Below are 20737 nucleotides of genomic sequence, written 5' to 3'. Positions count from 1 at the left end.
ATGCACTATTTTAGACATAGCCTGAGTTTTTGTAAGTCAGGCCCTCACAACATATGGCATTCCTACTGGACTTGGCAGACCTACCCCAGTGCTTGCTGGTGCTGGAACCAGCTCTGTGCCAGCTGTGTTTTGTGATCAGTTCTTGACCCAATTTAGAGATAGTGCGAGCTACAACCTCGTTGAGCTGCTTTACAAATGAAAAGCAATGCCAGGACTGAGTTTCACCCCACTGTGAGGACAACTCTTGCCTTAAGTGAACTTGCTCTGTATCATGAGACAGATTAATGTAATTGTTGAGCAATACCTCGCTCTCTCCCTGTCTACCAAAGTGTCTATCAATAGGAAAAGGGGTTTACAATTTGAGCGTGTTAAGACCGTTCATGTATGCTCTACCACTGATTAGAGGAAAAGCCAAGATAGTTATTGCCTTATGTATGATGTCAATAATGCTTTCATCTCTTCAGGCACTTAAAAGCATGCTCATGTGTCAAATAATTGCCATTGTGACTTTCTCCTAAAGCTTTAATCCAAAGTTAATAAGCACCATCTTATTGATTCTGCAGATTCAAAACCTGAAGGAAAACATGGTGTACCAGTTCCAGGTGGCTGCTGCTAACCTGGCTGGGGTTGGGACACCCTCCCTACCCAGCCAGCCCTTCAAATGTGAAGAATGGACCATTGCTGTACCTGGTAGGATCCTGAGTGGGAGGTGGAGGTTACTCACAGCCCAAGGGTGCTCTGTGACTGATTATCTAAGTTCTCAGTGACTTCAGTTTCCAGGGGAGTCAACGGGCACTGAAGTTCATCCCCAGGCTTGAATCTCCATCACTTTGATTTAGTACATTTACACTGATGCATTAAACGACCCCCATTTAATCAGTAGCATTTTACAAGCAGCTTGTATTTTCTTTATCTTTCCTGCTTGGTTTCTGTACTTTGTCTGCCACTTTGCTTCCTAGTTTAAATGGTAGACATAAATACCTGCCTAAGGTACAAGGCAAAGAAGAATGAGGTCCTGTAACCCTTGTCTAGATGTATCACTTCAAGGCCAGATCGCTGGCCTTTTAACACTTGTTGAAATGAATGAAAACAACCTCCATTGACTTCAGTGGACTTTAGAGCAGTCCTTGAAGCAGCACATTAGCTTAATAATTAACTTATTTCCCTGAGTTTGGAGATTACTTGTCGTTTTTGTTTGTTCATGAATATTTGATCAAGATACCAAATCTCAACAAATTGGATTATTTTTTGGGCTAGTCTTTTTAATAGGCATGGGTTGTATTTATGTCTGGTCTAGATATGATACAGAGGAGCTGCACGTGTTATGTCAGGTGTGGGTGTACAACATGGTGTCTGGTTTTAGTTTTTGAAATCTCTTAAGCATTAGCCCTTTGGGGATTTATTTTGATACCACAACTCCAACTTTTACTCTTACCTTTCAGGGCCACCCCATGATGTCGCATGCACAGAAGTTAGGAAGGACTCTTTGGTTTTACTGTGGAAGGAACCAGTTTATACTGGTCGTAGTCCCATAGCTGGTTATTATGTTGATATGAAGGAAACCAAAGCAAAGGAGGAACATTGGAGAAGTGTCAATGAGAAGCCACTTCAAAAGAAATTCTTGAAGGTAAATAGCTTAAGATTCAAATACTGGTATAACAGTATAATCTTGAGGAAGTTAGCCTTCAATAGCATCATTCAGTGCTGATCATGGTTCCATTTAATGAAATACATAGTAGTTTATGTTGTGCTGAGGATACAGGCGTGTAATGCCTGTGTAGTCAGACAAGATAGTAACTCAGAAGACAATCCGGTACGACAAGCCTAAAAATAAAAGAAAGCACTGCTAGAACCAAATACCATTCTTATAACACAGGAGGCAACCCTAGCATTTTCTAGCTCAAAGGGCAAGATAGGTATCACTACACAAAAACAGATGGCACAAAAATAGGTGTTGTGATAATGTGGCAGGTGATTCTTTCTAATAAAAAGTACCCTCTCCTCACATTTCACAGCAAGTTAAACCCAAGCTTTTTGCACTATTGTGCTACATCATTTTGTGGAATGACTTCTAAATAAGGGATCAGCTGTGTCTCCGTTCTAGAGATACGTCTTAAGTAGGTTTGCTATTTGTATGCTTTTCAGAATATTTGAAAGACAACTCACTTTTAAGTGTGATCCTTTCATACATGTTTTAAAGGAGTATTTGCAGGTGTTATAATGTCACTATGATTCCTCAAGTCCCTACAATTAAATCTGTACAATTAAATGCCCTCCTGTTTCTAAATAGGTGTGGCTGGCACTTATTACCCTGATAATTTCATTTTAAAAGCCAGAAAGACTTTAGTGCAATAAAAGACTATGCTGTTTCAGAGGTCAATGTACATGAGTTAAAAACATGCTGTTCCAATAACAATGCTGCTTTTGCAAAGAAACCAATGACAGTAATGACGTTGCCTAAATGTTAGCTATGCATACAAGGAAGGAGCAAGCCAAACAGATCAGTCATGTCACTCTGGAATTGAAAAAAAAAAACAAACACGAGGAAGACATATTTGTCAACTGGAAAAGGAGCAAAACAAAAAGAAAGGAAATATAGTTGTCAAGCATTCCAGACTGGAATTGTAAGAAGTGTGAAATTAAAATCAGTGTTCTGTAACACATCATGCATGTATGTATATTTGCTTCCTCCAGATAGGTGGCCTAAAAGAAGGTGTGAGCTATGTGTTTCGTGTGCGGGCGACAAACCAGGCTGGTGTTGGGAAACCATCAGATGTCACAGATCCTGTCATAGCTGAAACACGACCAGGTTTGTTAGAAATACTTCCTCTTTTTTGTCATATTTAAACAGGTTCCTGTTTGTGCAATGTGTTTACATACAGGCTGCATGTGAACAGTCTGACCCCTCTCAAGTCAAACTTTTTACTAAGCAGGAAATGAGTTGAGGGTCATATCTTACTTTCTTGTCTGGTATATTTTAAGGTCAGAACAGATTTTCTTACTATAACTATGGGTTCAGGAATATAAAAATACAATAAATTTGTAAGAATTGCATATATCTATAGATAAATGCATAAGCAGAGGACCCACTAAGATCAGCTCAACCAAAACATTCTACAGATGTAGATTTTGCCCTTCTTATAGTAAACCAGTTGTTTATGTTTTATCTCTCTTCTTTCTTTAACTTATGTAATGTGCCTGAGGAAACCGTAAAAGAAATTATTCTTTTCTCTTGGCTTTAAAAATGTAATGAAGTCATTTTGGAGATCACCTTCAGTAGGAATTCAAGTGCAACTGTTTGCTGGGGTCATCTTTGAAGGCTGGCTCCAGCGTGTCTATAATGCCAGCAAGAAACACGGGAACCAGTGCAGAGGCAGAATCTCCATACCTGGAACTTCAGAAAACCCCTGAGTTTTATTTAGTTATACAGGTAACATAGGCAACTTTGATCGGAGTCAACACCTTTTTGTCACTAAGTCCCTAACAGAAAACACAAGCATGGGCTTGTGGCTTACTCATCTACAGACTGTTTTAGAAGCAGAGGGTCCTACAAAGTGGAAAAACAAACTCCCAGATATTTTGACCAAATCTAATATAAAGTTAGTATGATGTAACAAGGTACAGGGGTACAACCCAGCCTGGATCCACCATACACCCTCTTTTCCTCTGACAAGGTCCCTTCCTCTGCCTGCAGACTCTCATATCTGATCCCACGGGGGGAGGTTTCTAAGAGCCCTAAAAGAGCAGGAACGAAGGCAGGCGGCGGGCAGGCAGGGCAACGCGGGGCCCTGGGGCAGCTGGGCACAGGGAGCACAAGTAGGAGTGCAGGGGCACAGGCAAAGGCAGCGATTACCTGGGCAGGCAGCTGCCTACCCTGCCTGAGCCCAGGCAGTCAGGTTGATATCTGCTCCTGCCTGGAGAGATAGTCAGGGTTTATTTGGGATGGTATCGACTGTGAGGTGTTGAGCAGATGCCACCGGTGAGAATCAGTTCCCATTCCCACCCCATCTGCCTCAGGAGCATTACCCCAGGATCCTTTCCCTGTTTCTGACTCCCAGGTCCATTTTTACTTCTCCCATTCCTGTGGCAGCACTGGCCCAGCTCCCATAAATGCCTGGTCCTTATGCCCAGGACAGTAAGAATCCTAAGAAGCCTTGAGTTAGCTCTTAGTGAGGCTGTAAGTCAAGAAACTCTGAAAAAGGAGGTCTGAAGCTGGGGGTGTAAAAGAACTGGAAAACTCGGAGTGGGGAGACTGGGGCAACTGCTAGTGAGGCTGGGATGGGAAGAAGGGCCTGGAAGGAGTAGATGGTTAGTTGGAAGGTGTAAGATTGGGATACAAGGACAAAAAAAGGATAAGTGTGTGAGTAAGAAGGGCTTGGGACAGGATCTTTCAAAAATACAGTAGCCATAATTTCAGATCTACAAGCTGCTGAAGCACTGGGGCTATTTCCATCACCTGCAAGTGCAGCAAGGCAAAACTTAGAAACTTATTCTTGAAAACAGCTTATATAGAGCAATCACTTCTAAAAGGAGAATCAAACCAGTATTAGTACTAAACTTTTGGCTTTACTAATCCATTTTCTTTGAGGGTCAATATCTATCTGTCAGACTTTTGACAAAAACTTTTTATTATAACAATCTTCAAGTGTACTAAACAAAGGATTGGTCATGCCATTACAATTCCAAAAAAATACGAATGTAAACTCTTGTGAAGATGATCATCATGACAAAAAAAATTCATACAGCGTTTTCAATGTTCACTCAAATGAGGTGCATGCCCCACCTGGCAATATGAACTTGAGCAGAACATTTGATTTACAGACCTCACCGTTAGAGAAGGAGGTACATCTCAGGATCATGGCCCTTTTGCAAGCAATGCTCAGGTTCAGAGGTGTAATGTCTGAGGCATCACAGGAAAGTCAGGGTTTGGCCCAGTGAAATCTCAGGGAAGCTGAAAGTTATTTACTTGTACAAATCCGGTTGACCCATATTTTGAGCCGAGATCTGCAGATATGGCATCCACCAAACTAAGGTTCTTAAAAGTATCAAGGACAAAAGGCTTATTAAAAAAATTATTTCAGAAAGCAGTCTCTTGGGCAGGCTTCCACCTTTCTCACTGAAACCACACAAATCTCAAGAACAATCATACCATTTTTTAAGATTGCCACAAATCTTTTGGTCTTGAACAATGAATGCTGCCTTTATTAACATCTTGGATGGAGACAAAATATTGTCAAGTCTCTCTAAACAATTTCTGCTGGAATGTTGCTTCTGGCAAATGTGTAAAATTGCCAGATGACTGAGCTTTCTGTAAATAATATCCTGAATGAAAATATTTGCTTTAATATGAGAGGCACCAATTTTCTTTATCGGGTGACGTGTAAATATAATGATGCGATACTTTCCATCCACCTTCTCTTATTTGAAAACCGTATTTAATTTTTACAGTTATCTTTTAAAATTAAATGAAAAACCCACCCACATAAACAAATACCAAACCAGGCTACTTTTGAGCTGTAACTTTGTCTTTAGGCAAAAGCACTTCGGTGCGTGGGGATCTCACAGGAAGCAGGGGAAATCCAAGAGCAGACAGCAACTCTTCCCCATTGCTCCCCTTAGTCCTTGTACATCTTGGTGCAAAGCAAAATTAGATTCTGATCCTGCATCCGTCACTTGAGAAGGGCTTGAACCTCAGAAATGAATGAAACCCTATCCCATTCAACTTTTCTGACTAGCTGTATTCAAGATGTTGCCATTAACTCTAGTGTTTTGAAGCTGTCTGCTTTATCTTCATGTTACTGCTTTCCTTTCAATGCAATAAAATGCTCAGTTAAATGGAGATTTGATATGACATCTAAGTATTTTATTTCTTATGATGACTTTAAGAGAAGCTCCGGATGATATGTTGAAACCACCAAGCTATCTAGAGGAGGGAAATTAAGACTGCTACTACTATGGCAGCACCTTTGGTTCCACTTTGTAGGACAAGGGGAGACCTCTGGTCAGTAGTTTAAAAAGATTTCTTTTTCGTTTTTTTTACTCATATAAATATTAGAGGTAAACGCCATCATCACTTCTGGAAATAAATGCTATGCATTGTTATCATAATGAGAATACTTTAAAACAAATACAAAAGATTCTGTCCTTCAGATGGACCTTCCGGCTGTAATTCTTTGCACATAAGCCACCACCAAAAGATTCATGTGCTAATGTCCACAGGAAACTAAACATTAATGAAATGTTAAGTGATGTATTTGCATGTAATAAATTAAATTATAAAAAATTTGCAAATGTGCTGCTGCCTAATAAAATATTTGTAGACCTTAGACTTCATTTATCATATATTGGTACTTACCATGCTTCATTACTGCAAGGGCTGGTAAATAACAGCACCAAAATGGGAATATTAATCTCATCTTTCATTAAATGGCTATGGCAAATTATAAAGACTAAGCAAGCTGCGTGTACACAAATTGTCATTACAGGAGCTACTCACAGTTTTGGAGAGGACATGTATAGTATTAGGATGATGAAACACAGAAACCTCCTTGTATGCTTGATGCTCATTAAGAATTATGCTGAAAAGAAAGCATTCAGTCTCAATGTCAGGAATAAAGCTTTTGTCTTTAAGGTACAATACTTTGTGGAGAAAGCGTGTCATCAGCATTCTGGGCAGCCCGGAATTGTCTTAAGCTAAGTAATATAACACAAGTGCCCTATTCAGATGCGAGATCCAGCTCAGAGCTGTTTAGAAAAGGAGGCTGGATGTTCTCCAGCACCTCTCAGTGCATACGCTCTCCCTGACATTCTCAGACAAGTTGTTGAAATGAAAGTTAACGCCACAGATGACAAGCTCGCCGAGCCGCCCGAATCCCAGACGAAATTCCCTCAGCTTCACTGGGGTGCGAGGGGGCAGGATGGAGGTGCCTTCAGGTTTCTGATCTGGGATTCACCCCTAGGGCCTTTTAAAGGACAAACTGGGTCACCTTATCCAGCTTAAGGACTGTAGGTACCGGCAAAACAGGGTGGGCGACTTAAGCAGCTAATTGCAAATATTCACTCCCTTTGTGGGCCCGGGATTAATGCTGCAGACGGCGGCAGGGCCGGATGCCAGGCACAGCAATTAAACCAACCTCCCCGAGTGAAGCCAGAGTCACTGAAAATGTGCCTCAGTTGCACAAGTGAGTCCTGATGGGGCAACTCGATTGTTTCCTCTTCTGCCTCCTGCACCTCTTCAAACACCCGCATTTGCACATGGTATTCCCTTTAGAGCTCTTATAGGCAATAAGAAATTCATGCTGCATAATGAAAGCTCTGACTACCCCTTGCCATGGAAAATATTGCTATTTAGTATTTCAAACATTTAGTGGATGTAGAGGCTTGCTTTTTTTTTCCCCCTCCAGGTTTTTCCAGAGCAAATATCATAACTCTCGTGTGTGCTTAGACTTGCTCAAATAAATCAGTTGATTTATGATGCTCTTTAATCTGTTCCTTTTTTTATGGATTAGAATAAGAACTGTTCTTGTGAATTAAAGCCTGAGGATGCCAATGTTTGCAGCAATTTATGTGCCGACTGAGAAAATGGCAAGGATCTGCTTAATCTACCCTATGAATGGTATCTATATAAATTTGTTTGCTGGCTTTTCTGAGAAAGTGGAATCGCCTTGTTCTGGTCTTTCAGGAACCAAGGAAGTGGTGGTTGATGTAGATGACAATGGAGTAATTTCCTTGAACTTTGAATGTGATCAGATGTCTCCAAACTCTAAGTTTGTTTGGTCTAAGAATTATGAACCAATTGAGGATGACTCTCGACTGAACATCGATACCAAAGGCGGAAAGTAAGAACCCTTGGGGGTAGCAATACTCTCGTGTTTTAGAGATCTAGGCAGGTCACAGAAATCCATCCTCTTCAATGTATGACCTCATTGTAAGAGTTATATCTGCCTCTGTTACTGGAAGGCTACTTTATGAGTATGCTGTTCTCCAGCAAGTCCATATGCAGACCATTTGGAAATTGTAGCTTGCACAGAATGAGTCAGGCCTCCTGTTTAGGCAATTGAGTTATGTTTGGGCATAGAGAGAGAAAATCTGTGCTCTGTCATCTTGTAGCCTGTCAATCAAGGCAAATTATTATTATTTCTATTGTTATTATTTTAAATCTCCAAAGGATAAAATTATCTGGCTGCTTGCAAAATGCTTTTACCATGTAACACTGTTGCAATCTTCAGAGATGCTGGAGTAAGCAGGACTCTCTTTTGATAGCGTCACCACGGCCTGATTTGGTAACTTCTATAATGCTCTACAAGCCTGCTCTGTTTCTTCAGGCTTTTAACAGAGAGGAAGAAATGGCAAATGCACAGGTTCAGCCTATGAAGTACCTATGTGCTCTTCTAGTTATAGAAACCATGCAGAAAGAAACGGTGGCTCACCACACTCTTGGTATTGCATGTGAAAATTGACTCACCCTGTACTTACAGTACCCTTTCATGCTCATCAAAGACTTGACAGCATGTTTTTAAGCATGCGTGAGCTAGGTTAAACTAGCTATATCCAGTGATTTTGGCACTATCTGAGAGTTGTGCCATCTCCGTTTGTACCACAGATGGTAGGACCTAACCTGGTTTGTACTGGCCAGAGCCCCGCCTTTGCCTGTTCAGTCAGAGCAAAAGCTAATATAAGACTATTTTTATCTGGTGTTATAAATATAAAGGAGGGGTTTGGTTCAGACTGATCTCATCTTTTTCTTGAAATGTTTTTCTTTCCTCCTAAAGGTCAAAAGCTACCTTTAAGGATCTTGGAGAAGATGATTTGGGAATTTACTCTTGTGTTGTTACAGATACTGATGGAGTTTCAGCAAGCCACACAATCGATGAGGAAGGTAGACACAATGTCTATTAAACATGCCTGTTTAGCTTTCACATCTGTTTTTCCCTGCTGCTGTGTCTCTCAGATCCATAAGGCATGCACACCTTATATTATTTCTTTTACGTCTTTTGCAGAAATGAAACGCCTACTTGCCTTGAGCCACGAACGCAAATTCCCAAGTAAGTGAATCAAACATGTCTCTAGGGGAGAGTTTTGCATGCAGTGGGGTATCACAAAGCTCCTGCCACCATCAGGTAGGGAAGTCGCTACAGTAATTTCAAGTGAAAGTGGTTTTGAATTGAAAATCTAAGATTCCTTTTTCTTCCTCTTTCTTTCAGTACATTTGTGTATTACTGATGTTCTTCCTGCTCTGTTGCAGGCTACTGGTCTAGGCATATAATAAGTCTATTTAACAGTTGGAAAATACGTATCCCATTGGCTTTGTTTCTTCTGCAGAACAGCCTTTTATACTTACTCAGCATACCTAACCTGATTGGAAAACCTCAATTTTAAAAATTTTCTAACTTTACTCCAACTGAAGTTAGCATAAGTTAAATTTAAGGTTAACTACAGGCAACTGTAGTAAATTCAGCTGTAATGATCTATATATACAGAATTTTCCTGCTGAAATTAATTCCCTCCCTCTTTCCTGTAACACTTGACAGTATGAACGTCCTTCCTTCTGCTTGGGATGATATTTTTGTCAACTCCACAGACCTCCCATACCTTTATGATATTCTGGTAGTAGCACAACTTGGTTATTTTCATTGGAATGTAACTTCAGTAATTGAAAACAATAATAAATTGGATGTTATAATGAATCCTATTACACACAACAAGATGAGACCTAAACCTTGTCTCATCTTCTCCCACTACATTCTCTTCTTCTTTGTTCCAGGCACTAAAACTCTTGCCTGTTTTAACATCTCCAGCATCTCCAGCATGCACTGCTGGCACCTCTGCCAACTCAGCCCACATCGTGCCTCTCAGCCCAGTCAAAGTTTGGCTGCAGAAATGGCCTGTCTTTTTGCCCACATCATCTCTCTTTCTCATTTCTTTCCGTGTCTTTTCCATATCAGCTCTACCCTTCTCAAAATATTGTATCACCTTTTGACAGCTTAATGGCAGCCCAAGCATCCCCTTGTTTACTCCCGCTCCTCCCAGTTGTTTCCTCCTAATTACATCTTCTTGCTGAAAGTTAGTCATCACAAAACCTTAATGATGTCACACGTCCTTACTTGCCCTGACTCTTCTCTTCCGGGTGCTCTTCCACGCTCTGTGTTCATAACTAATGTCACAAAATAAGCTCCTCAGGACACAGACAGTGTCTTCTTTTTTGCATCGTCTTAGGTAACAGTACACTTCTGGCTGTGTGTGAGGTTCCAGGAGGCACAGGGAAAAAGGGAGATCACTGCAGAACATATCCTAATGTTTCAAGGAGGAAACTGTCTTATTTGCTTTGGCTACTCTGGGCCCCGTGGGCACTAAAAAAAAAAATTACAAACAGGGATTGAGATACATCTGGCTATGGCTATGAGGCTAGAAAAATAATAATGAGCTCCTACGGATCAACATGAAACTTTAGTCATATCTCTGGATAATCTGTTTGAGGATTACCCAATTTCTCTAAAAAAAAATCAGTTGCTAGGCATTTCTGATTCAACATGAGCTCTTGCATTGTGCTTTGTTTGTACTTCTGAACTGCATTTAATTGTAACTTCTGCTTAGAAACATCTGCAGCCAGTAACTCCATGGGAAAACGGGTTGCTTGAATAATGCAGCCTTGCAGAAAGCAACTTCGTTTGGGCATGATAATGTATTGGTGCTAGGTAAAAATAAATTGTTCCAACTCTTCAATTTAGCAACTGCCCGAGGACTCCCTGTCAAGTGCTTGTGGTAATTTGTGATGCTATACAAATAGGATGTAAAACCTTGTAAGCACGATGGCTGAAAAATGCCTAAAGTAGCTGTCACTTGGTGCTTATGGAAATATTTTAAAATAAGACTTTTCCTCGTGGAGGACTGTAATGCAGATTTGTCCAGTTCCTTTGGGCTGGGGAGTGAATGGCCTTTTCCCAAAAAAGAATCCTTTTGCATCCTTTCAGCCCTTTATTTAACAGCTTCTGAGATACTTTCCTCTCTTCCATGTTAGACTAAGATATTCATAGTTAATTGCATGCAAATCAAGTGGGGGTTTAAAATTGCCATAGAGCTGACAGTGAGACAAAAGCAGTGCAGCCTGATGTCTATTCACGCCCTCTCCCTCTCGCTTCTGCTGGCTCCTGTAGCACTTCAGTTGCTTTGTTTTGAGAAATTATGCAAGACATGAGATTCCTTTTGTTTCTTATGAGCAAAGTGATGCACTGGGTGAGGAAGCTTCACGTGGACCATTTGCACTGCTGGGGCACACTCCTATGGGGTTGTTCTTTGCCCTGCTCCCTCGTGGTAACGCTGTCCCTCCACACTCCTTTTTAACTATTTTCCTCTCTCTTGTTAAGCCTGTGCTTTTTTCATAATTCTCTTTTTTTCCTGTGAATATTGCCTCACCTCCCAGAAGCCTTATTTTCACCAGAGACAGTGATCCTGTGCCACTCAGGCACCAAAAGCATACATGCGGGTGTGGGAGGGTGTAGGTGCAGGGAAGGGGTAAGCGTGGGAAAGGAAAGGAAAGGAAGGCAAGGGGGGTCCTCACCCCCCTAACTTTGTTTGGCAGTGGGGTGGGATGGCTGCTCTGCTCCAGAAGGCACCCCAGTCATTTAGGACGGTGCAAATAGAAAGATGAGACACATTAGACAGTACCTCAATCCCAGTCCACTCCTGCTGTAGCTGGGCCTTTGCATACACAAAGTTGAATAGAATAGAATAGAATAGAATAGAATAGAATAGAATAGAATAGAATAGAATAGAATAGAATAGAATAGAATAGAATGAATATTTTTAGTTGGAAGGGAAAAACAACCCTGTCGTGGGATTTGTCTGGGAGGAGGTGTATCTTTACACTATCACCAAACTGCATCATCAAGCATTTTGCAATGTTTGTATGCTGTCCTCAGCTGTTCCATGTTACACCCCTGCAATGCAGACTTTACACTGCTGTGAAAGTGGAGATTAGGGCAGAGTTCACATACAGCATACGTACTCCCTAGAGTATGATTTTGTTGAAAATTTGACACTAACACAGCTAAAAATGATGGAAGCCAACAGAATGAGCAATATGCCCCAATATCAGAGTCTAAATGCTCATGTTTAATGTTGCTGATTAAGATATCTTAATAAAAAGTTAAAGTGAAAGCAAGCTGAGGACTTTTACTAAAAAGAACAAGGAAAAATGAAAAAAAAAAGACTAAAATGACTTGCAGTACTCTTTACATTATTTTTTTTCCTGCTAACACAAGGAATTGGTCTATATGCGAGGGATTTCCATTATTCATAGGTAAACAAAATGTACTGGAGAGATTGAGGGTGTGTTGTGATACTTAATGAATTCTAGGAGATGGAAGTTCCACCCAGCGAAGGATCAGAGTGCTTACAAAAATCTCCCAACCTGCAGCTCAGCAGCTGACTTTCTGATCTGGCTTCGTGCTTGGGGCTTTTTGGTGTTTTTTTCCGCTGAGTCAGTTCACTGTCTTACAGTAACATGGTTAAGCGACTCATTAAACATGGGTCTGCGCCATACAGACTCACATCATGCTGCAGAGATACTTGCAGTTTACCTTTGAAATAGATTTAGCCTTGTATTAGAATGGAGGGGCACCGGCATAACTCAAATCCTGAATGCTTCCAGTCTGTACACACCTAGTGATTGAAGGAGCAAAAGATTAAATCTTCTCTGTCATCCTATGTATATGTGGGTGGAGAGGCATTCTGTCTATATGAAGAGCAATCATAAGCTAGTTACCTTGCATACAGTATCCGAGTATGAAAGGAAGAAGTGGCTTTCTGGTTACAGAAGAAAATAGTTGTCGGGGCACAGGCAAAGTATATGCTTCATTCTTTTCTTTCTTCTTTGTAGCTGTCCCACTTGCCTCTGAGTTGGCAGTGGAAATTTTGGAAAAAGGACAAGTAAGATTCTGGTTGCAAGCTGAAAAACTGTCTGGCAATGCAAAGGCCAACTTTGTATTTAATGATAAAGAGATTTTCAATGGAGAGGTAAGCCTTTTCATTGCTTACAGGTGTTTGCATTTTTATGAGTATCAATGAGTATTAATGTCTCTGTCTCCAATATACTTCCAACTAGTGTTCCACACTAATGCATTTTCATGAGTAATAACATGTCATTGAAAACATCACTAGAAAGATTTTGTCTGTAGTTCCGAGCTCCAGCTGAACTCTACTGGATGCAGTTTATAAAGTGGAGTTAAATGACTTCCTGCCACCTTTGTGAGTACCACGTGTTCTGTTAACTAGTGGGGACCATAGGAGTTCCTGCAATAAGGTAGTCCCAGGTAAGCAGCTACTGTGGTCTTCAAGGAGTCACTGTGGTAGCCCAGATTCATCCTATCTCCTTCATCTATGGCCCTAGCATACCCTTGTGCTCAGTTCTCACCTCTCTTTGCTGTTTAGAGAAATTTGTTAACACCAAGGGAAAATTCCCCAAGTGGTTATTTCCAGCAGCAGAAGTTGTTACTCCCAAAGACATGACACGGCATGCTTTTGTTGCAACACTGATATCGGTTAGAAGGCAGAGATGGAGCATTCTACACAAAAACTTATTAAAATGTCATCATCTCAAAGAAATTGTTATTCTGAAGAGATGCAAATCTAAACCTTTCTAATGAAAAACAACATGATGCTCACCATAGAACAGGAATGTCACATAGAATCATAGAATAGTTTGGGTTGGAAGGGACCTCTAAAGGTCATCTAGTCCAACCCCCCTGCTGTGGGCAGGGACATCTTCAACTAGATCAGGTTGCTCAGAGCCCCATCCAACCTCACCTTGAATGTTTCCAGGGATGGGGCATCCACCACCTCTCTGGGCAACCTGTGCCAGTGCTTCACCACCCTCAGCGTAAAAAATTTCTTCCTTGTACATAGTCTAAATCTACCCCCCTTTAGTTTAAAGCCATTCCCCCTTGTCCTGTCACAACAGGTCCTGCTAAGAAGTTTGCCCCCATCTTTTTTATAAGACCCCTTTAAGTACTGAAAGGCCACAATAAGGTCTCCCCGGAGCCTTCTCTTCTCCAGGCTGAACAACCCCAACTCTCTCAGCCTTTCTTCATAGGAGAGGTGTTCCATCCCCCTGATCATTTTTGTGACCCTCCTCTGGACCTGCTCCAACAGGTCCATGTCTTTCTTATGCTGAGGGCTCCAGAGCTGGACGCAGTACTCCAGGTGGGGTCTAACCAGAGCAGAGCAGAGGGGCAGAATCACCTCCCTCGACCTGCTGGCCACGCTTCTTTTGATGCAGTCCAGGATATGATTGGACATGCTTGTATAGCATTAGTAAATAGGCTTCACCTTTAACAGATTTCTTATTTATTTGGTTACATGTTTAGAACTGGAGCTAGAGATGATAGTGTCAATGTTATGTGAATAAAGAAAACAGAATTTCACCTAAAGATAATGTTTGGCAAATATTTTCTGACTCTTATATCCATTAATTGTTGCTTTACTTTCCATTCCTGAAGAAATATAAAATGAAGGTGGACCAGAAGACTGGCCTTGTTGAAATGATTATGGATAAACTTGAGGACAAGGATGAAGGGACTTATACTTTCCAACTGCAGGATGGAAAAGCAACCAATCAATCCAGCCTTGTCCTCATTGGTGATGGTAAGCTAATCTGTATTGCACAGTAGGCCGGAAAAATTATACCCAGGTTACCTCAGTTGTCACCTTCACTTTCCACTGTTTTCAATACCAATAGATGTTCCAGTGGTTTTTCATGTCACAGTGCTTGCCTGCCTCATATAGGACAGGGCATGTGTGTGAACTGAAATTTTTTAAGTGCTGGGAGGAAGGGGAATTGTTACAGAAATGTAAAATATTGCAGCCTGTCATGGTTTGCTTTTCCATGGGTGGAATGAAAATTTCCCATGTAAAAAGCCCATTCAGGTGGGAACAAGTAGCTGCACCTCTTAGAGCTTGAGCGGCTTGCTGACTCTGCTGCCGCTCGTTTGCCTTCCTACCGGGAGTGGAAAGTAGCTGTATGATTGGGGATTACGCTTTTTCAGACATCACACATTAAACTCCTGATGACTGCAAGCAGCTAGGGAAGTCGGGTTAGCCGTAATCAGCTTCTGACACTTTGAAATGTTCAGTGAAAACCTGACCCTATGGCAGGATTCTCATTGACCTCCAAGGGACAGAGTTGCACCTAGCTGTTATAGTGACATTCAGTACTGTACAAATGGCACATGATGTTTAACCTTGTATTTCTTGCTGGTTTTAATTCCTAGTATTCAAGAAGCTGCAGGATGAAGCAGATTTCCAGAGAAAAGAGTGGCACAGGAAACAAGGTGATGATATGGATATTTATAAGAATCATATATGTGTTAGTCTGTTAAGAGTTTGTTTATATTTATATATGTTAATTTGAAATAGATGTTTTTTGTTCTGTTATATAGTTGCTTACCTTCTGAAGGAGAAATAGGAAAAATAAAACCACATTAAAATATAACAATATTCTTGTCAAGAAAAATACATTTGTCTTTGGTTTGGTATCGTGAATGCCATTGATGTGACCTTTAAAAATATATCTGTAATTTTAAACAGGTCCTCATTTTGTGGATAAACTGGGATGGGAAGTTACCGATGACTGTAATGTGATGTTGAAATGTAAGGTAAGGGGCAAGGAAAACATTGAGTACAATGTTCAAAGCACTTTGACCTACTACTACTTAGACGTTGAGGGTGGGAAGGTACACCTTTGCTTGTGTACTCCCAACTGCATATTGGAGAGTGACAGAGGCTCTGAAGGCTAATCATGCTGGGGTGACTGCTCATTGCATGTAACAAAATACCTTGGAAAATAGCTTGAACTTTTTTCTTCAGGTCTGTCAGCCACCCACCCAGGAAAAGGCACCTGAATAGGAATGACAGGTCTTTGTAAATCCTGGGACTTTCTCATTTTTGGCTGGTTTATGTGTGTAGAAATCCCCCGGGCAGGATCCACTGGTTCCCTGGGCTCCTTGAAGCTGTTGGCAGTTCTTTTCTCTCTCTTTTCATCCCTGCTGCTTTCCCTCTTGCATCCCTTATTTTAAAATGGAGGCCTGCGATAACTCACTGCGATCAAGTTGTAAAGCTTGCTGTTACTTTATGAGAGACTTGAACAGGCTAACCCATCCGACCCTAAGTTCCACTGCTCAAATGAAGAGAATAATTACGATGTGGTTTTCATCCATCTTAGGTGGCTAATATTAAGAAGGAAACACACATTGTATGGTACAAAGATGACAGAGAGATAATGGTAGATGAAGAACATGACTTTAAAGATGGCGTGTGTACTCTGCTGATATCAGAGGTGAGTGACTGTCCTTGTTAGCCCTCAGCTGAAGTTAGTGCTACGAATTCAGATGAACGATACGATCTAATCTGGTATTTCAGCAGAACAATCAAAAAAGGAAGTGGGTTTTAAAAATGGAAAAACTCACAAGGCATCTGTGTTTTAGCTAAAGCAAATGTCTATCTATAACTGCTTGTTCAGATTTTCAGGAAACAATGACAGAAGAGATAGTGAGCTTGTCACTTCCTTTGCATGTCAGTTTAACAACAGAATGAGACAACATTTATGTTTCAAATGGCATTTGGAAAGCGCTTGTCACTCAGGCTTTCAGAGGGCCACCCTCTTGGGGTCACCAGAGAGGTCTGGTCCGGACGCAGCTTTGCTGCAGGCTGGGGGTGTGACCTGCATTCACCACTTCATCTCTTTGCTCTTGGCTCTTTGGTTGAGGAAGAGAAGAAGTGTCAGAGCCCCCTGGGGCAGGGGGCTCCCCCACAGCTGCAGGCCAGGACCCCCCAGCCAAGGCCCATCCCATCACCCCAGCCAGGAGCAGGGCAGCCGGGCGGCAGCAGGGCAGCCCCAGCCCCGGGCATCGGGCATCTCCCTGGGGATGGGACATCAGCTGAATTCAGGAGTAAAATCTAGATTTTTGTACAGTAAGTGTTCTGAAAACTGGTTTTACTGTTACAATATTGCAGTTTTCTAAGAAAGATGCTGGCACTTATGAAGTCATACTGAAGGACGACAGAGGAAAGGACTCCAGTGAGCTAAAGCTTACGGACACAGGTCAGAGCCACTTTCTGCGTGCAGTCAGCCACACCAGCTGACAGCCTGACTGCTTGCCTGCAAGTGGGTTCGGGGTAATACAGGCAACTGCGTGTGTCACCTTCCTGTGGCTTTGTTCCTCCTGTGTATAAGATCATCTCATTAGAAAAACTGAGATTTTTCAGTTCAAATAATATTTGAATATAGCTTATTGCATCTGGATTCTGTATAATTTTGGGAAAATACTATGACTAAAGCTAAGCAAAATGATAAGAGGTTTCCTTAGGGGGCCATCAGTAGTGTAAGTCTACAAGTATAGAAAGAAATTATAGAACTAGATAATTTTAAAAGTTTTCACATTTTTGTTATGTTTTGCCATTCATTTATTTAGGGGCCTTTACGCTCATTGTGATTACTATATTTTTTAAATTTCCCTTATGTTTCCAAGCAAGTGGAGAAAAACCTATCTATTAGAATGTATATAGATGGGTTAGCATGCCAACTGAATAGTGTCATTTATGAAAAAGAAAAAAAAAATAGTTTTGTTCAGCTGTAGCAGTATTCATCAAGGCTGCTGTTAAATAAAGTCTGAAAACGGTGGAGTAACAGGCTATATTTCTGCATTACTTAGACTTCTAATATGCTTTATAAGGCAAGTCCAATTTCTTTTTCAAACCTACTGGGGAGAAAATTTCAGAGCCAGTACTTGTCCTGTTATTGACTGTGCTTGAGCTGCAGACACAGAGTCTTAGTCTCTGGATTTTATTTCCACAGCTTTTGCAGATTTGATGAATGAAGTATGCAGAAGGATTGGTAAGGACTTAATTCTCTTTTTGAATGAATGACTCATTGTGACACTCAATGAATGGCTGCATGGTAGCATAAAACCATGTGCTCTTCTTTCAGCTTTATCTGCGACAGACCTGAAAATCCAGAGCACAGCTGAGGGTATCAGACTGTACTCCTATGTTACTTATTATGTGGAAGATCTGAGAGTAGGCTGGGTGCACAAGTAAGTATGCAAAAGCTTTGCAAAAGTCAGTGTGATTTTGTTTTTATAGACTCAGAAAGAACCTGGATATATGAGAGAGATGAGGCCCAAGTTTCTCCTCATGCCTCATGAGTCCTTCTCTCATATGAGTTAGTTTCAGTGAATTACACCCATGTGAAACTAGTACAAGAGTCAGGGCACTCCTGTCGTTTCCCTTGTGAGACAGATAGTCCCATGCCATGGGATGCTGTCAGGGCCGTGCTGCTTCAGAATGCTTCCCACCTCCCGAATGGGAGCTGCATCTTTCCCTGAAACGGTTTTAAGGAGTGATGCATATATAACCTGAGAGACTGACAAGCTTTAAAAGAGGCCAGCACCACGGGTTCAGAGATACCTAGCCTGGAGGTCTGCTTGTCTAGAAGCCACAATTTACGGGAACTGCGACAAGTGGGCACGTCCTCTTAACGCATGGGTTCATGTTTAGGAGGCAAAGCAAGTTTCAGCATGTGCCCGGGGCAGTAAAATCCAGACAGCCCCTCCTGTGAAAGCTATGAACCTAACAGAAGAACTGAGATTTTTTAAAAGAATTTGAATCCCCAGCTCCCCATAAAATTAATGGGAGTTGCATATCCAAATCCACGAGACAGCTTTGACTTCTCAGCCAGCGCAAACAGCATGCACTGGAAAACCCAGAGAAATGAACAACTTAGATTTGGTTTAATAGGAATAACATATTAGAATTGCTTCAAATCTATTATTACTATTCTTGCTGCTTCACTTCCTGTGGACATGGTAGTAGTTAGTCTTTAGGATGGAATCTGAATTACTGATCTCTCAATAAAATTCATGTAAATGAGACACACTATACCCAGGATGTGCTGTAGCAATCTGGCTGTAATTATTGACACTGATGCTAACCAGCAACGCTGTCTGAGAAATGAAAGCAGTTTGAGGTTTTCCTGTTTCTTGGCACCCATTTTGACCTGGTATCACCACAAATCCTAAGAATTTCAAAACTGGAAATGAATATGGAGCATTCTGGATTTCTCTTTCTCTCTTGGCTCTCTCTCTTTCTCCCCTCCCCCCCCATTTAGTTTTTAGAAATTAATTTGATCTTGAAGCACATCAAATTAATCTAGTAAAAATGTTCTTTGACCCTCTAGTATATTTGAAGTTATCAGTTTAAAGATAAAAAGAAAATGAGTAGCTTATTTGACTAATATCTTTTGCCTCATCCAGGGCAATTAACTGCTTAGCTAGGAAGCTGAGGAATTGATATTTTTTGTGGAAGAAGATATACTTATGTCAAAGTATGTTTAATTGTAAATGCCAAAGCATAGCAGAGCATCAGAAAACATTCCAACTAGGCAAACACCATTTGTGACAACAGTGGGGTTTTTTTGTAGGTACAGCCCTATATAGTTTTGTTTTGCCCAAGCAGAAATAAACCTATGCTAAGAAGACAACATGAACATTTGAGGATGCATGGATTACCCTTCAGAGATCTGGGTTTTAAATTTGTATAACTTTTCTATGGCTCAGGTCATAGACTAAGATGCATAACCTTGCTGCAAGCTTTGAGGAGAGCTAGACCTTGAACAAGGAAATACTGTCATGTCAATTCTGCCCCGTTGGCCCACAGCTTTAGTAAGAATTTGACTTCAAAAGTTTCGAAAAATGGTGGCATACCATAGCACCTTGGAAATCACTTAGTAACTGCAGACGTACTCAGTGACTCATCATGAGCGAACACCATTTATACTCCAGCAAAACGAAAGGGTAACATTGTGTATTTTTCAGCGATACCCAGATTAGGTTTACAGACCGAGTGAAGACTGGTGTCACCGGGGAGCAGATCTGGTTGCAGATCAATGAGCCAACTCCACAGGACAAAGGCAAATACACAATGGAACTCTTTGATGGTAAAACAGGACACAAAAAGACAATAGATCTTTCTGGACAAGGTAGGCCATTCCCTCTGCTAACATCATCTGTAGGTGGGCATGACACTGTGGTAGGGTAGGAGCATCTACAGCAGGATCTTGCTACAGACCTGTTACCCTTTGGGTTGTAGGGTCTGTGTGTGTACCCAGCACATGGCAGTGTTTGTGGGGACAGTGCAATTTGTTTTCCCCAACCCGTGCTCTCGGGTCATAAATTACAAATGGCTTTTTCCTATTCCAAATACCCACTTACAGTTTGCCTACTGAGACGTCAGCCCAGTTTCTGCGCTATCTTACAAAACCCCTTGTGTTGCTGACATTGATTGGCGGTTTTAAATACAAGTTGTAGCACTGAATGCCTTCTGTATCTCTTCCTTCCAAGTAATATTTGGAGGACAAAGTGAGGGACAAGTTCATTCTGTTACTTTCCTACTGCATTTCTTTGATGGATATAATAGGGCTCCTTATTCTTCAGAAATGTCAAGACTGGTCCCTTTCATCAGCACAATAAAGGAATGTTAGGGGAACAGCTAAAATTATTGAGATTGACTGTTGGAAGCTTTTACCCTGAGAGAGCTCTCAGATCCTAGGGAACAGATTAACTCCTTCCGATATGCTGAGTTTCCATCCCCCACCATTCCCATCCCTAAAGCTTCACTTTGGGTCTGCAAGCTCTGCATAAGGGCAATAACCTTATAATCATCTCCATGTTGCTCCTTCTGTACTCTC

The 20737-nt window shown here is 41.3% G+C and overlaps 1 protein-coding gene across 2 annotated transcripts in view; it reads left to right on the top strand.

Moving 5' to 3' along the window:
- The window catches only part of MYOM1 (myomesin 1), a 77840-nt gene that overhangs the window by 44600 nt on the left and 12503 nt on the right, over positions 1-20737 (top strand). For both annotated transcript variants that reach the window (XM_076329900.1, XM_076329899.1), the window contains exons 19-33: positions 564-690; positions 1443-1627; positions 2695-2809; positions 7682-7838; positions 8772-8878; positions 9000-9044; positions 12878-13014; positions 14496-14640; positions 15267-15326; positions 15583-15650; positions 16217-16330; positions 17008-17095; positions 17849-17887; positions 17981-18086; positions 19866-20029. In XM_076329900.1, coding sequence (XP_076186015.1) covers positions 564-690; positions 1443-1627; positions 2695-2809; positions 7682-7838; positions 8772-8878; positions 9000-9044; positions 12878-13014; positions 14496-14640; positions 15267-15326; positions 15583-15650; positions 16217-16330; positions 17008-17095; positions 17849-17887; positions 17981-18086; positions 19866-20029 — 1657 coding nt within the window. The remainder of the gene's footprint in view (positions 1-563; positions 691-1442; positions 1628-2694; positions 2810-7681; positions 7839-8771; positions 8879-8999; positions 9045-12877; positions 13015-14495; positions 14641-15266; positions 15327-15582; positions 15651-16216; positions 16331-17007; positions 17096-17848; positions 17888-17980; positions 18087-19865; positions 20030-20737) is intronic.

The sequence above is a fragment of the Aptenodytes patagonicus genome, chromosome 2 (genome assembly GCF_965638725.1).
Source record: "Aptenodytes patagonicus chromosome 2, bAptPat1.pri.cur, whole genome shotgun sequence".
Taxonomy (NCBI): Eukaryota; Metazoa; Chordata; class Aves; order Sphenisciformes; family Spheniscidae; genus Aptenodytes; species Aptenodytes patagonicus.
The sequence above is the reverse complement of the archived record's forward strand: the minus strand, read 5'-3'. Positions and strand labels throughout refer to the sequence as shown.